The sequence below is a fragment of the Manihot esculenta genome, chromosome 18, assembly GCF_001659605.2.
Source record: "Manihot esculenta cultivar AM560-2 chromosome 18, M.esculenta_v8, whole genome shotgun sequence".
In the NCBI taxonomy this organism is placed as follows: Eukaryota; Viridiplantae; Streptophyta; class Magnoliopsida; order Malpighiales; family Euphorbiaceae; genus Manihot; species Manihot esculenta.
In genome coordinates, this window is record NC_035178.2 from 5,572,002 (window position 1) to 5,587,346 (window position 15,345).

General features: G+C 35.3%; 4 protein-coding genes across 6 annotated transcripts; 3 read left to right on the plus strand and 1 right to left on the minus strand.

Moving 5' to 3' along the window:
* The first annotated feature begins 1,393 nt into the window (after positions 1-1,393).
* Positions 1,394-4,498, plus strand: LOC110605822 (WPP domain-interacting tail-anchored protein 2). Its single transcript, XM_021744472.2, has 6 exons — positions 1,394-1,885; positions 1,974-2,246; positions 3,514-3,671; positions 3,794-3,899; positions 3,991-4,116; positions 4,194-4,498. The coding sequence occupies exons 1-6, from the start codon at positions 1,694-1,696 to the stop codon at positions 4,329-4,331; spliced, it is 993 nt and encodes a 330-aa protein (XP_021600164.2). The 5' UTR covers positions 1,394-1,693; the 3' UTR covers positions 4,332-4,498.
* Positions 4,499-5,215: 717 nt separating this feature from the next.
* On the plus strand, positions 5,216-7,403 carry LOC110606888 (28 kDa ribonucleoprotein, chloroplastic). Of its 3 annotated transcripts, none has more exons than XM_043953579.1 (5): positions 5,216-5,715; positions 5,812-5,910; positions 6,145-6,432; positions 6,528-6,726; positions 6,971-7,403. In XM_043953579.1, exons 1-4 carry the CDS (start codon positions 5,305-5,307, stop codon positions 6,666-6,668), a joined length of 939 nt encoding a protein of 312 aa, XP_043809514.1. In that variant the 5' UTR covers positions 5,216-5,304; the 3' UTR covers positions 6,669-6,726; positions 6,971-7,403. The 3 variants fall into 3 exon arrangements, with proteins under 3 accessions (XP_043809514.1, XP_043809513.1, XP_043809515.1); XM_043953578.1 differs by having other exon boundaries at positions 7,001-7,403; XM_043953580.1 differs by lacking the exon at positions 6,971-7,403 and adding an exon at positions 6,815-6,953.
* A 3,027-nt stretch (positions 7,404-10,430) lies between these two features.
* Positions 10,431-11,502, plus strand: LOC110606102 (blue copper protein). The gene is made up of 2 exons (XM_021744857.2): positions 10,431-10,827; positions 10,921-11,502. Exons 1-2 carry the CDS (start codon positions 10,656-10,658, stop codon positions 11,346-11,348), a joined length of 600 nt encoding a protein of 199 aa, XP_021600549.2. The 5' UTR covers positions 10,431-10,655; the 3' UTR covers positions 11,349-11,502.
* A 2,564-nt stretch (positions 11,503-14,066) lies between these two features.
* Positions 14,067-14,853, minus strand: LOC122722530 (lysine-rich arabinogalactan protein 19-like). Its single transcript, XM_043953581.1, has one exon. The coding sequence runs from the start codon at positions 14,693-14,695 to the stop codon at positions 14,261-14,263; it is 435 nt and encodes a 144-aa protein (XP_043809516.1). The 5' UTR covers positions 14,696-14,853; the 3' UTR covers positions 14,067-14,260.
* Between the last annotated feature and the right edge of the window lie 492 nt (positions 14,854-15,345).

Genomic DNA, 15,345 nt, shown 5'->3' on the forward strand with positions numbered 1-15,345 from the left:
TGAAAATTATAAAAATTTTCAATTATTATAAAATTTAACATTTTATCACACTTTTAATTTACGGTAAAATTTTAATTATTAAAAATAAATTTAAATAAAATTTTACTTTGCAGTGCGGTAAAATTTTAATTATTAAAAATAAATTTAAATAGAATTTTACCGCATTGCAAGTACGGTAAAATTTTATTTTTTTAAAAAAATTATTTTTTATATTAATAGCTCTCTAGCGCATTTATAAGTATGGAAGAGTCTATCGCACTTATAAAGTGCGATAGAGGCCTAATTTATTCTGATTCAGAAAAAGTTTTTTCGCAAACTAAAGTTTAAGAAATATATATTTTTTTAACTTTATTTTGTAAAAAGCCCAAGAGACCTGTAGAGTTTTGTGTGGGAAAAGTTTTCTGTTGTAAGGAAGACTGTTATTATTTTAATAATATATTAGATATTAATTGAATGAGTGTGTACATCTCAATATAAGCAAAACATAACTCTTTAAAATATTCTCATTTAATACTAACGATGAAAAAAATATTTTAGCCTCTGTTTGCTTTTGAAAATAATTTAAAAAAAAAATTATTTTACATTATTTTATTATAATATTAAAAAATAAAAATAATATTAATAAAATTATCAAAATGCTGCTGACTTTCTCTTTTAAAATAATTTTTTTTATTAATTAGGAAAATATTTTACATTAATAAATTCTACTAGGTATTTCAAATATATAAAGATATAAAATATGTTTTAAAACATATTCTTTTTTGGAACAAAAGTAACCTTAATCAGAGTTTTCTTTCCCCCCAAACAAAATGTAATTAAAATCCTAGGTTCCCGTTGCAATTTCAATTTTAAGATAATTTAACATAATTTAGTAATAATTTTGAAAATTATATGAAATAGATAAGATTTCATTTTCAGATAAGTTTGAGGTGGTTCAATCGGATAATTGAAATCAAATTTTTAGGGTTTCAATGTATAATTTATGTTTAGCTTGAAACTTTTGTTTTTGAATTATGAAAAATAGGGTATCTTTAAATTTAATAATATTTTATTTAAAAGAAAAATATAAATATATAAATTTCATATAATTTTTGTATAAAAAAACTCAAATATTTTTATGTTTGAGTCCATGTTTGACCCGTCTAAATAAATTTTTTCCCGCAGAACAGTTGACTTGTCGTTGGGGTGTTTGGTAAACGAAATTTTCCATTTCCGATTTCATGAATTACAATGCAAATCAACCTTCGCTCTTCAATCTGGACTCAGATGGGCCGGGCCAGAGGAGGTAAAACCCACTAATAACAGAGCATTTCATCAAACCGCTATGCAAGAACGCTAGGATTTTGCCACGTGCTACGAAACTATGATAAAACCACATTCTAACGGCTAGCCCTCTTCCTTCAATTTGAATCCCCAAACCCCAAAGGTCAAAACCAGAGAAAATAGCGAAAAAGGGCAAACACTAAATTTTCCGGCCAAAACCCTCACCGGGAATTCCCTTGCTCGAAATCCACTTAAGAAAGATAATCTTCTAAAACTCTCAGATCAGCTTTCTTTTTTGGAAAAGAGCAGATTTATAAGCGAGTGGTTTTAGGGTTTTTCACTTTTCAAGATCACTCTTTTGCTATAGAAGGAATTTCGTATTCTAGGTTTTCTTTCAATTTTTTTGGTGTTTTTTGGTCAAGATCACTAGATGGATCTCCCTTCAGAAATCGACAATTACATAAAAGAAACAATCGACGATTCCTTAGGCCTCCCAGTTTCTACACACACTCTGCAGTTGAAGCTTCGCGCCTCGGAGGATACCCACCGCCGCCTCCATGACCAGTACCTTCTTCTCCTCGAGAAATTGCGCCAAAAAGACCAACTCATCGACCGAACCAAGGTCCGTATATACAGAATATTTCGCCCGTATCTGTGCTTGTGCGTCTTTTTTTATTGAGCAATCGTATTATTTGTTTTTTGGGTTTTAGGCGGAGGCGAGTATGAATGCGATGGCGCTGAAGAAGTTTGTGGAGGAAAATCAGAGATTGGCGGCAGAGTGTGCTAGTTTGGTGAATCAGTGTAACAAATGGGAGAGGGAGTGTTCACTTTATGACCACGACAGAGAGGCTTTAATGGAATTTGGAAACGAGGCTGATGAGAGGGCAAGAGAGGCCGAGGTTAGGGTTCGTGAGTTGGAAGAGGTATTAGGAAAGTTATCTGAGGAATTGCAGTTCTACAAGAACGAGTGCGAAATGCATAGGGTAATTGTACTTCCATTTTTCCTGATTTCTGTTCATCCGCGTGACTGGTGTTCGTGAAACTTTTATGCTACTTTGCTGGGAGATGTCCATTTTATTTCGTGAATTTGGAAGTATACCTGGTTAAGTTAGCAACATAAGCAATTAAGTAAACATCACAATTTGGAAATTCTGTACTAAATTGTTATTTTGACTTCAAAGATGAGGAGTTTATCTATGTCTTCCCTTGTTGAAACTGAACATATGGTTATCTTTAAAGGAGAATGCCTATTCTATTCTGCCACTAAATTATTTAAAGAGCAAAGTTCTTGGCACTATAGGTTTTATTATATCAGTAGAGGCTGGAGTTGAGTTTATAAGTGTAGCATGTGCTGCTGGCATACAAAAGAATTAGTTTATTTTCCTGTACTCTGTAGTGAGTTTACTTGTTTAGAGTAAACTTATCTGTTTCTTTCCTTCTGAGATTGAGTTTTGCTGCTAGATATGATGCTATGAAATTCTAGTAAACCATGTTAAGCGTTCCTACCTTTTGCTTTCTATTAATTAAAGGCGTGTTTGACGTTGTGCACATAACTACCAATGTGCCTGAAAAGAATTTAATTTAGAGAGTGAATAACTATTTGAAAGAGTTTATCAATGCAGTTTAATGGCTATTTGCAATTGCAACAGATTTCAAATATCAACTTTTTTCAAAATTAGCTTTTAGCATATGAAAATAAATTTGTTAAATCTATTATGCTTTACCAAAGAGTATTTTCTTCTAAGAATATCTAAAGCCAAACATAAGAAAGGGTGAACTGATGCATGAAACACCCTGCACTTGTAGACTCTGGGAGGGTTCTGATTTCGTGACTTGAACGTGTGACCTCCAGGTCACAAATGGATTAACTTTACAGGCTACACCAAAGTCACTCTCTTAATAACAGCTAAACATGTTAATAACACGTGTTAAATTAGTGTTTGATGCTCTATGACTAGTTCTTGTATGACATACCTGTGCTTGTAGGGTCATGGCTTGAAGCAATGCTGCATGTTGATGAAGTTTGGTTAACGTTTGCACTTGCTCCTCCTGTTAGTTGTGTTTGAGCGTGCATGATCAAGCCTCAAGGAATAGTTTACTTGTTAAAAGTGAATTTGCCTTTATTCACTAAATTTGCTTTCAAACCAATTCCTTTCCTCCCCTCTTTTTCTTTTGTATTGAGTTGGCATGCACTCATAAAGTATTTTTGATAACTAAAAATAATGCATAACATATTCTGTTAACTTATAGGTTCCTTCATCTGCTAAGAGCACAGATGTGGAACAGAATTTACTCGAGTCCATTTTAGCTACATTGGTCAGTAAAGATGAAGTTGAACTTGGTCATGCTTTTCTGGAGGCCAACAGTGGACATGAGTCGTGTCAAAAGTTGCTGAAAGTACGGAACAGGTGAGGGAAATTTTTTGGAACTGCCTTGCGGATGTTGGTAATATGCTGTTATGGAAATGCTTACGATGCCTTTATTGCAATCTCCTTTGGATCCATTCTTGAATTTCTCTCTCATTTTGCAGCTTGAGGCCATCAACTCAGAGAGTCTTATCTTTGGCTGCTAAAGTGAAGAAGCTTCAAAAAGATAAGGAACATCTCAGGATCAATCTTACCAGAGCTGAAGAGGAGGTGGGGACTGAGGAGACTCCCAGAAAACTATTTTCTTGTTGGTCTTCAGGTTGCTGGTAATAACTTAAAATACTGATATTTTCTTTTGCAGGTCCACTTGCTATCTGAAGAAAACAACATATTGAATGAGGAGAACAAAAAATTATTGAAGCAACGTCGCCGAGAATACAACCTTGATGGCTCTGGTGGAAAACATACAAGCAGTGCATCTGCCAAGGTAAGATTAAAATGAATAAAATAAATGGCATAATCACCATTTGGTTTAGTCGTGTAATTTGCTTAAATTTGTTGCAGAGGAGCAAACGAAAATCAAGTCCAAAGATGACTAGCCCAGTCGATATGAAAATTGATTCGAAAGACATAGATTCATTGAGGCAGCCACTATCACCTTTGCGACAAAACTCTCCCGAATGTAGGATGCATAAGAAGTAACAGGGGATTCTTTTGTATTTTGTGTATTTTCTTCTTATTACCTCTGGGTAGTTCTTTTTATGTTGGATAGTATTACTGATGGGAACTAGCTACATACATGTGGTTATGTCAGAACTCTTAACTAATCAATTAGCGACTCGGGGGTTCTTTTTCCCTCCTTTACTTGATTTAGTGCGAGTACTATTGTAATCATCATACACGCAGAAGCAAGTTTTAGATATCTTAAGCTTAATCACAAGATGACATATTGAGTTCTAGAACAAAGAGGGCATGTTTCTCTGGATTTGTCTAATATGAGCAATTTTCTAAGATATGAGCAATTTTTTAGTTCATTTGGTCCATTGGATTCTAATTTGAGACATTATAATAGTATAAGGCTAAGTTTTTTTATGCTATTAGCTTTGATTGAGGTTTAATTCTACAAGTTTTGATGTTTAAAATGCTTGGAAAAAAAAATAAAACGATTTTAATCTCAATGCACTCACACCCATAGTGATTGTCGAAACACACCTTCAAACACTCTTCATTAAGAAAAGTATAATAATTAATTATTAATTAAAAAGTAATAATAAATATTTTTCAATCAACCACTTTTTTTTATTTAATAGCATTAAATTATTTTTTGAAAAAGTTAAGTCACGATCACAATTACCAAATTTAAATAAAAATTCAATCACAACTAATATAATATCTTAAAATATTAACTTAATTTTTATCATTCTATAGTTCTCTAAGTGTTTGATAATTGAAGAATGGGTAAGTTTTCATAATACGGTGGCTTAGATTTTGCAAATTCCATTTATTAGTGGATATTATCAGAGTAACGCGAGCAAGACAAGGTCGTGTTAGTTAAAGTTCAAAACGACGTCATTTCTTGAATACACAAAAATCTTCGTCTTCCTTATCCAGAGTCCCGAATCTCTTTACCCATTAATGAACACTCTGAGAAGTGAGAAAAATCCCAATTCTATCCATGGCTTCACTTCGTCTTCCCTGTCCTCCGTCGACCCCATACTTTTCCGGTGAACATCATCAAATATTCCATAAGCCACCTCCATTATCTCCTCTCTATAAAGCCTTTAACCAAGCTAACCATGCTGTCAATACCAACAACAGCTTCTCCTTTTCATGTGCTCTGTCTCTTTCTCATACTCGTATACTTCCAATTAAAACCTACAAAATCAGTCGCTTTTCTTTACATTTCTCTTCTACAACTCAAGACCCAGTTGTCGATTCCTCCTTGTCCCAGTCGGAAGTCGAAGCAAAGACTGAACAAGAAGAATATTCACGAACTAGAGTGCTTGCTTCAAATGTTCCTTGGACTGCTACGACTGAAGACATTCGTACTTTGTTTGAGAAATTTGGGACTGTTGTAGACGTTGAGGTTATCATCTCTTTATTTCTAGTTCTGTTATATGGGTTATGGTTTTTGTGTGTTTGGTTACATGGGTATGTGCTGATATTGCCTTCTGTGCTCTAGCTTTCTATGCATAACAAGACCAGAAACAGAGGTTTGGCGTTTGTTACTATGGGCTCCCCTGAGGAGGCACTTGTTGCTATTAAAAATCTCGAATCTTATGTAAGCTCATTATCTTCGACTCTTTCATGGTTTACTCAGTTATTTGGATACATTTGTTTAGCTGTTTAACCTGATTCTAATGATTTTCTCCAGTCAAAAAGATAATGAACATAAATAGTATGTATTGAAAACTTAAGCCTCTGGTATCTAATGCTCATTTGCCGTTTCCAAGTTTACCAAGTGTTTCCATTTTATCAACTTTAGCGTTTTAACTTTTTTCTAATTGCTCTTTAGGAATTTGAGGGTCGGACTTTGAAGATGAATTTCGCCAAGCTAAAAAAGAAAAAACCTTCACCACCACCACCCCCCAAGCCAGCGCCAACATTCAACTTGTTTGTAGCGAATTTGCCATTTGAAGCTAAGGCAAAAGATCTCGAGGAGTTCTTTAATAATGAAGGTACTGATGTTGTTTCTGCTGAAATTGTATACCAAGATAATCCAAGAAGACCTTCTGGCTATGGATTTGTCGCTTTCAAAACTAAAAAAGAAGCTGATGCTGCGCTTTCTGCATTTCCAGGGAAGGTAATGATGAGGTCTTCAATTGTGCTAAACTATTTTTATTGCTAAAGCCTGTTTGTAGTGAAGAACTAATTCTCTGGGAAATTGTTAACCTACAGATTTTTATGGGAAGGCCAATTAGAGTAAGTCGTAGCAAGCAATTTGTGAGACAACAAAGAGAAGAAGGTCTGCAGTCTGATGATACTTCAACTGAGTTGGACTCTGAAGTTGAGCAAGCAAATGTAGCTCCTGCGAATTGAAATGGAAATTTTGTGGGTGCTGAAATTTCTCAATTCACTTAATCTTGCAATTTTATAGGTAAAATCTCTTAAATATACTCCTTGACTTCCGCAGATTAGAGATTTTATTGGTAAAACCTCTTAAATTTAATACTTGACTTCTGCAGATTGGAGATGGGAGAGTAATATCATTTTTCTTTGAGCTTCCATTTCTCTACTGAAATCATTTTTTCCAGCTTGCATTTCTCTACTATCTGATTTGGCTTTGCTCTTTTGTTTTTTTTTGGCCCCTCTCTTGTATTTTTTTCGGAGTAATACTGCAGGACTTTGAACCATGCACTCTTATGATACAGGTTCAACCAAACTCAGTACCGTCATGCACTAGCTTTTTGAAAGAAAGCATTGGGAATCCTACTTTCTGCAATGTAATTCATCAGATTTAGCTACAAGCATCATCTTCCTTGAATCCATTTAAGCATATTTGGGAAATTTTGACAAGGAAGGGAGGTGGAGGTTGGAGGTGGGGTGTCGGAGGAATTAAATTTGTGGTGGGATTGATGGTTTACAGGTTTATAGCTGTATATTGCTGTAGTTGGCACTATTCCTGGAAGTATGCCTTGTTTAATAGGTCATCTTCCTCTTTCTTACTTCCTGACCTGAAATTAGTTTGGCTTCCATTTCTGCCTCTTGACTTGTTAACTGCAATTGTACTTCCTCTTTTGTTTGTGAACTTGTGTCTTTTAGAATTCTCTCTCATTCCAAAAGCTCATTCTTGGTAGCATACTTTATGAACAATTTCGGAGGGGCCAAACATGCTGGTACTACTTTACTGGTGCCTACACTGTAGGAAAATTATTGTTCTGCATGTTATTTAACTGTTTTGCCATGAATTTGTAAGATACACAATGGGGGAGCATTCAACATGAACGTTATTACTAGCTTTATATGTTTTGAAATTGTGGAATTCAGCATCTTCTGAATAGATTAACATTCTTTAGCACAAACACTAAGCTGGCTGAGGGAAATTGGTAATCAAGATTAGGTGAATGCACATTTCTGGTTTTTTAACATTTTAGTTTTGGATGTGTTTCGATAATCTCCAGCCTTATGTTCTGTTGCATGCTAGATTATTTGAATAGGAAACAAACGTGTCAGAAAGCAGTTTGATTTGGTTTAGGGAAAGTGTTTTCAGAAGCAATAGGAAAGTACAAGAAAATTGGAAACTGAAATATGAGTCTGTTTCTACCATTAGTAGTTGACTATTCAATTTATTTTTAAATTATTTCGTTTCTGTAGCTAAACTTCTTTTCCAAATCCATCACTCTTCATCAGATAAATGCTGTTAGAATCTTGTGAACTAGAAGCCATTCTGCTGGTGGATTGTAATCAAGGTTTGTTTCTTTATAGATCATTACCTGAGAAACACTCTTGAAGACCCCTAATATATCAAGATTAGTTAGTCTTGTATCTTTGAAATTGTTGAACTGTAGGAGTAAACTCATGCATGCTTTAAAATCACGGAAGATACTGCAGTAGGGTGTTTGAATTGCTCAACTAACAAGGAATATGTTATAATTAATGTAGTCAGAATAAACTCGAGCATTCCTATTTACTTCTTGGCAACCCTCGTCTTTCTTGAGTGATCATTTGGAAAAAATGAGGCTTGCTTGCCTTCTTGTTACTTGTTTTCTCCTTTCCTTAGTATATTTTGCTTAAGGGAAAGGGGGAGAGGGCGGGTTGGTCCATGTTCTTAGGCTCATATTTGCTTAAGATATTGTTTGTACAAATGATCTTTGTTGATAATTCTGTGCATTTCATTTTAAACTTTGAGCTGAAATTATCGTTGGATGCACACTGCGGTTGCTGGGGAGCATTTATTTCTTTTAGTTTTTTTTTTTTTTAAAGTCATGGCAGAATAATGGCATTCACTCTATGCCACTTGGTTATCAAATGAACTTGTATTTGTTCTCAGCAATTTGATTTGATGTTAGATAAACATATGATGCGCATGTATTATGAATTAAAAGGAATTTTTCATGGCTCACATTTTGAAACCCCATAGTTCAGATTTCCACATTTTTGGATTAAAGTAAAATGTTTTTCTTATTTATGAACCAACAAAATGATGTCCATGATAACCAACGTGGGTTGGACCAGTAGAAGTAGCTAGATGGAAAAAATTCCACTGAGAGAGCTTCCCCATTTGAGTTTGACATGTTGTCGACCTATATGGCACTTGAAATGATGTCGTTGATAAGAAATCAAGCAAAAGCTACTCCAGCATTCTATGACCTGAAAAATTTTGAAGATGTTGAAATTCTACCAAAATATTAGGTATAAATTGGAAGGTTCTGCATAGACATAAACATTTTTGGATTTTGTATTTCAGTAGGAAGTGAAGGATGCAAGTTCACGAGTTTGGTGAGTAGTCTTTTTCTAAGGGTGAGATGAGTGAAGCAGGAGACGTTTACCTAAAAAGATAGTGAAGTTGGACGGTTGCATGCCTAACTTCACAACTCCACTGTTGGAGTATGTGGGCTTTGGAAGTGGGCTAAGCAAAAAATGTGTGGTTGGTGGAGTTGGTGAAGTGCAGGGGAATTGTGCATGTTTGATTTGGTCAAATCATGCAACGCTTTCTTCACTTATAATGAGATAAATGATCATGTCTAATGACTATGATGGGTTATTGGGTGCAGTGCACCATTTTCATCATAACATCACCATTCCTCCCCCCTGCCTCTCCGATTTCCATTTTCATCTCTCTGGCTCTCTCACTCAAGCCTAGGATACGTTGTGTATAGAGGGTCTCCTATAGAATAAAATAGTAAGAAATAGAAAAAGAGATATACACGGATTTCAAGTGAAATTCAAGCTGATCATTTATAGCATGGACATTTGTTTATATTCTTACAATGGAACAATTCCTTTTGCTATTATTAAACCTCAACCACAAAAGGTTTCATTATTGAAGCCGAAATAATGCCATCATATCCTTTTGTTCGTGATGAAACTGTGAGAGCTGGGGCAGGCTTGTACTTTGGGAGATCAATTTTTTATATAAAAACTTAAAGCATACGCAGTTGGATACCCGATGAAAAGAAAAAGAAAGGAAGAAGTAGCTTTCTCTATTTAATACCAACTATTTGAAATAGATTCTCAGAAAAAAGGGAAAAGTGTTATGGTTGATTGGTTATCCATTAACGTCAGATCATGTTTATTTGACTAAAGTTGAGATCAATGAAATGAAACTTTCTTACTAGAAAAGCAACATTAATACCAATAAAACAGACCCCAAATATCACTTTCTATCCAGAAAAAAAGATGAGAGCCATTATGACTAATGCTGAAAAGCTTAGGCATTTTTCTCTTCATTTACAATCCATCAACAAAAGTGTCAAACTATTTGCTGACAAAACTTACAAATTTGACCTTTGCCTAGCAATTAAAACTTGCATAGCCATAAAATCTCTGTCCACTCCTATTTACAGAAAATCAATTTAACTAAGCTTCTAGCCTATCTGGGCCAAACTACTCCAATAATTCATTTGCATATTTCTTTCTCTCTTTGCACTTGTGATGCTTAATCAAGATCTCTTGATCATCATTATTCATTGTATAAGGCATGAATTCAAAAGGATAAATAAATATATCCTGGAAGAATAATGGATCCCTTTTTGGTGTTGATGAACTGGCACTATAATAGACCCTTTCCTAACAACAATACTCAATTGAAGCAACTAAAAGGAAACACCCATTTCACCTTTTGCATTAGGTATGGAGTATGCCTCAAGTCATCCTCATGGAATTGGTCTTTTTCACAACCTCTCTCTCTTTCTCTCATGGTTACAATTGAATCAAGTGGACCTAACATTACTCACTCCATTGCCCTCACACCACTATATAATGGACCATCACCAACAACTATCCTAAAAGCAACCCGGCAACAATCCCAAACTCAACATTTTACTGCTCTAGCTTTCCTCTCCTCTTGATTTCTCTGATCTTCCAATGGCAAGTTTTGGGTCAAAAAGAGTTGTTTCTGCAATTTTTATTCTGATAAGCATGATGGTGCCAAGCTTGGCAACAGTTTACACTGTTGGAGACTCCACTGGCTGGACAATGGGCAACGATTATAGCACCTGGACCAGTGGCAAGACCTTCACAGTCGGTGACAGCCTTGGTTAGTCGTTTCCTTTCACAGAACATATTACTGATATTTCTGAGAATTCATTATAAAAGTGTATTGATTAATTCTTGCATTTATGTGACGCAGTATTTAACTATGGAGGAGGGCACACAGTGGATGAAGTGAGTGCCAGTGACTACAACACATGCACAGTCGGGAATGCAATTACTTCAGACAGCAGCGGAGCCACCACCGTAGCCCTGAAGACTGCAGGGACTCACTACTTCATATGTGGAGTGATTGGGCATTGTGGGAGTGGCATGAAGATTGCAGTAACTGCTCAAGCAGCATCATCATCAGGGACAACAACTCCATCAGGGACTGCAACTCCAACTTCAGGTTCAGGGACTCCTAGTGATACTCCTGCTACTACGTCACCTTCTGGGACTAATACCTCCATCTACAAACCTTCCTCTAATAACATTCCTGAGTCAGCTTCATCAACTCTTTCTCCATTTGTGGCTGTGATGGCTACTTGTGTAGCATTGTTTTTTATGATGGTTTTCGAGTTGTAAAGCTTGGCACTGTAGCCAGGACAGAGGCAGTGCTACTAGCTCTTTTAGTTTATTTCTTCTCTTGTATTTTTCCTTAATTTTCGGGATTATTATGTTTTTTTATTGTCATATTATGAGTAGGTGATATCTATGCTATGGATCTTGGGTACTCAAATCATGTTCTTGATTTCCCTTTCCCTACTGAGTCAACCCGCCTAATTTGGTTGTAATTTTTCTGATAAACCCAGATTTGAGTCTCATGCTTCTAATCCCATGCTCAAACGAAAAAGAACTACTAAGTTAATCCAAGAGAATTATTCAACAAGATTAACTTAGATGATAAGGATATAATTTCCTCTTCTTTGTTAATTAAAATTCATTTTTGTTAAATAACACTTCAAAATTATTTATAAGATTTTAAATGCATTAAGTTGAGAATTTTTTTTGTTTTAAAATACTGAAAATTTTTGAATGTATTTAAAATATAATAAGTATGAAATAAAATTTAATTATATTGTAAAAGTCTTTTAGGCAAAGAGATGACATGTTTAGTGGTTACAACCACTGCCTTATGATGCAGACTCGATGTGATTTGCGAAATCACAAATTGGGTAATTGGGAAAAGTTTAATTTCATTTTTCTGATTCAGTTCTTTCAATTTATGTACAAACCTTCTATAATTAACCCACATTCCACAGACTAAAACAAATAATTAATATTCAAAATTTCCTAAAATAGATTTTTGGCTACACGCAGGCAATTGATATATTAATGAAACGAACAAAAGTGCAAAACTAGTTCCTTAATTTTGTTTCATGAAAGCTTGGGATTTGCTTTAGTAATTTATTTTGGAAAGAAAATACGAGAATCTCTGATTTTTACTCAAGAATGATATGAAAAACCTTTTATTCTTTTGCTAGAAATTAAACAAAATGCTTTCCCTATTTAAAAATAGCAGCCAATAAGTTTATGTTAGCAATATCTGAGCCTGCTAATTGCTTGCTCGTCTGCTATGCCTTATCCAATTTTACAATTAAAGCCTGTAGGGGAAATAAGGAAGTAAACCATAAGCCCATCCACCCTAACCCAAAAAAAAAGAAAAAAATGCTTAAAGGCCTAAACTTTTAAACCCTAGGCTAAAGTGGGTTTTTTTTTTTTTGGACTCAAAGCCTGTCAATTTCTCACTCTCTTGTAGCCATAAGGGCTAACCATAAGCATAGAAGACAGGTACTTGAAATCCTAGCGCTCTAATCAAACAAATTTGAAGAGATGCTATCCTCCCAGATCCAGTACTATATATATATATTTTTTTTATTTACCAAAAATTAGTTTTTCAGTTAAATTATAAAGAATGAAATCTATATTTTATGAGTAAAAAAAGCACATTGACGGAACACATCAGAAATCCACTTTGAAAAGGAAGCCTGTTGGGGAACATGGGTTTGGTTTCACCGAATGCCAAATGGGCCATAAACACCATCCGCCCTGCCTTGCTCTTGTTTATACTACAACAATGCTCCTTTTAAACCTACCCTTCTAATATAATACTTGAGAGACCCAAGCACTGCCTGTGTGTAAATAAAAGTTAGATTACAACTGTGACCACGTGAAAACCTCCTAACGCAGCCCTACTTTTTTCTTTTCTCACCCCTAGTTTCAGCAGATCCATCAAAATTAAAAATATTTTTATCAAATTAAAAATAGATTACTGTTAATAATAATAACATAAAAAATTTACCATATTCTCAATCTCACCCGTTTTCTCCATCCACGTTTGTCGTTTCCCTTTCTCTTCCCCATTCCCTTTTTCGCTCCATGCTGTCACCTTTTTCTTCTGCAGCTACTTCATTTATCTTCTCATGCCATTATCACCATCTTCCACATGCCTTTAAGGTTTTTGGCTCAGGCCAGAAATAGGACTGGTGAGTAACATGGAAGAAAAGCAAAATACAGCAAATCCAAAATGATCTACCCTGCAGAGTTCCGCCAAGAATGGAAAAGATTCGAGTGATGTGCTATTTTGCCTAGTGGTACACTATTTGTAGTATTTGTCTTTAGCCTGAGATGGTTAAATTCATTGTCCTTTATTTATTTAACTTGTGTTCAGTTCCTATGAACTTATACTACGTTTGAAGAGAGGGTACAGAGATGTAAATAAAGGAAAGGAGTAAATTTTTTTTTTCCTCCTCTCTTAAAATTTTTCTTACACTTAAAAAATGCAAAAAGGAGAAAAAAAAAATTCAAAAATTTGATTTTCATTACCCTCACTTTTCTATTAATACAGCTCTTTTCAAATTTTTTTATAACCATTTATCTTTTTCTTCTTTAAATTCCCTTATTCTTCCATTTTTTTTAATAATCGGAAGACTGTATTTCGACCTTAAAACCTCCCAACTATAGAAACAATCATTTAAAATTTATACGGTGGGATTCAATTATTTATGTATTGGATTCACATTATACTGATTTAGATAATTTTTTTGGACATAAGATTTAGATAAATGTTTTTAAAAAGGAAAAGAAAACAAAAGTGAGAGTGACCAATCAGAGAGCTTCCAGCTGGTCTTCGACATCGTCACATTACCATAAACCCTCGCGAAATGACAAAAAGACCACACTATACACGTTGCTCTCCCTCCTTTCCCCTTGATCGCTCGCGTCAACCACTTTGGCAGATCCAGAACCAACATGGCTTTAGTATAACACACTGAGAAATTATCTACATAAACTAACAAAACTAGGAGAAAAAGAATCCATAATAATCACCAATAATAACAATAAATAAGATAGAAATTAAACCTAAACTGTCTAGATAACGAAAAGTGGCCATCACCACCCTTCATATAGGCAGTAAAATAAAAAAAATTAAAAAAGAAAAAATCCTACCAAATGAACTCATACATCAGCAACTGACTATAAAGCTGAGATCAGATCTACAGCAACAAAGACCACAAACAAGCCGCTCCAACAACCGCCAAAGCAGCACCGCTTCTATTCAAAACAGCACCGCTTGGAGGAACCTGTGACGGAGTATCAGCGGAAGGAGGCAAAACTCCGCTCGGAGGAAGTGCTACTGATGGACCTGAGCTAGGAGTGAGAGCCGAAGGAGCAGGAGGCGAGCTGGTAGGAGACGAGGTTGGGGCTGCCTCGGGGACATTAGTTGTAGTAGGAGTTGGAGCCGAGGCAGGTGGAGATTGTGTCGGAGCTTGTACCGGAGCAGGAGTTGGAGTTGCAGTAGTCTTGGGAGCCGGTGCAGCAGTAGGTGACTTCCTCGGTGAAGCAGCGGGAGCGGCTCCAGGGGCCTGAGCTAGAGCGGAACAGGCAAAGAGAGCGAAAATCATCAAGGTGACGAAGCTCTTCCCGGCCATTGTAGATCAAAACTCTGTAGACACCACAGAAAGGGAGAAAAAGAAAGAGAGTAAAGCAAAAAACAAGAAAGAGAGCAAGTCAGTGAGGATTGCTAAGAGAGAAGTGTAGAGTGTATTTATATGGACAAGGGAGGTTAAAGTCTGTTGAGTCGTTTACAAGCGTTCTGAGTACCCAAAACCGTAAAAATTACAGTTTAATCCCTGTAATTAGGGCATAATGGTTAGAATAAGACAATTACAAAGATGTGCTACACATGGTTGCTATGGATGATCTGGACCGTCGGATGGGATTTCCAATTATTGATTATTCCAGAATGCGTCCATTCTAAGCTGTTTCGTGTCGCAGGCTGAAGTTTCTTGTTTGGTCTGTTTGTGTATGCGTTGTTTGACCTGTAAGACTTAAAAAATAATTACTCTTGATTTTTTTTTTTAAATTTCAAAAGGGACGTTTTTGTAATTAAATATGAATAAAAATTATGGTTACCGTTATGATATGACGGTCTGGATCCAATTCTTTAAATTTATTATTAGCGATTTCTTAGGGATTAGACTGTGACTCTTGATTCAATACAAAAACAGACAAAATTAATCATAACTTAAATGGTTGTGTTCCTTGAAAAAAAAAGAAAGGAAAGAAAAAATTAAAAAAT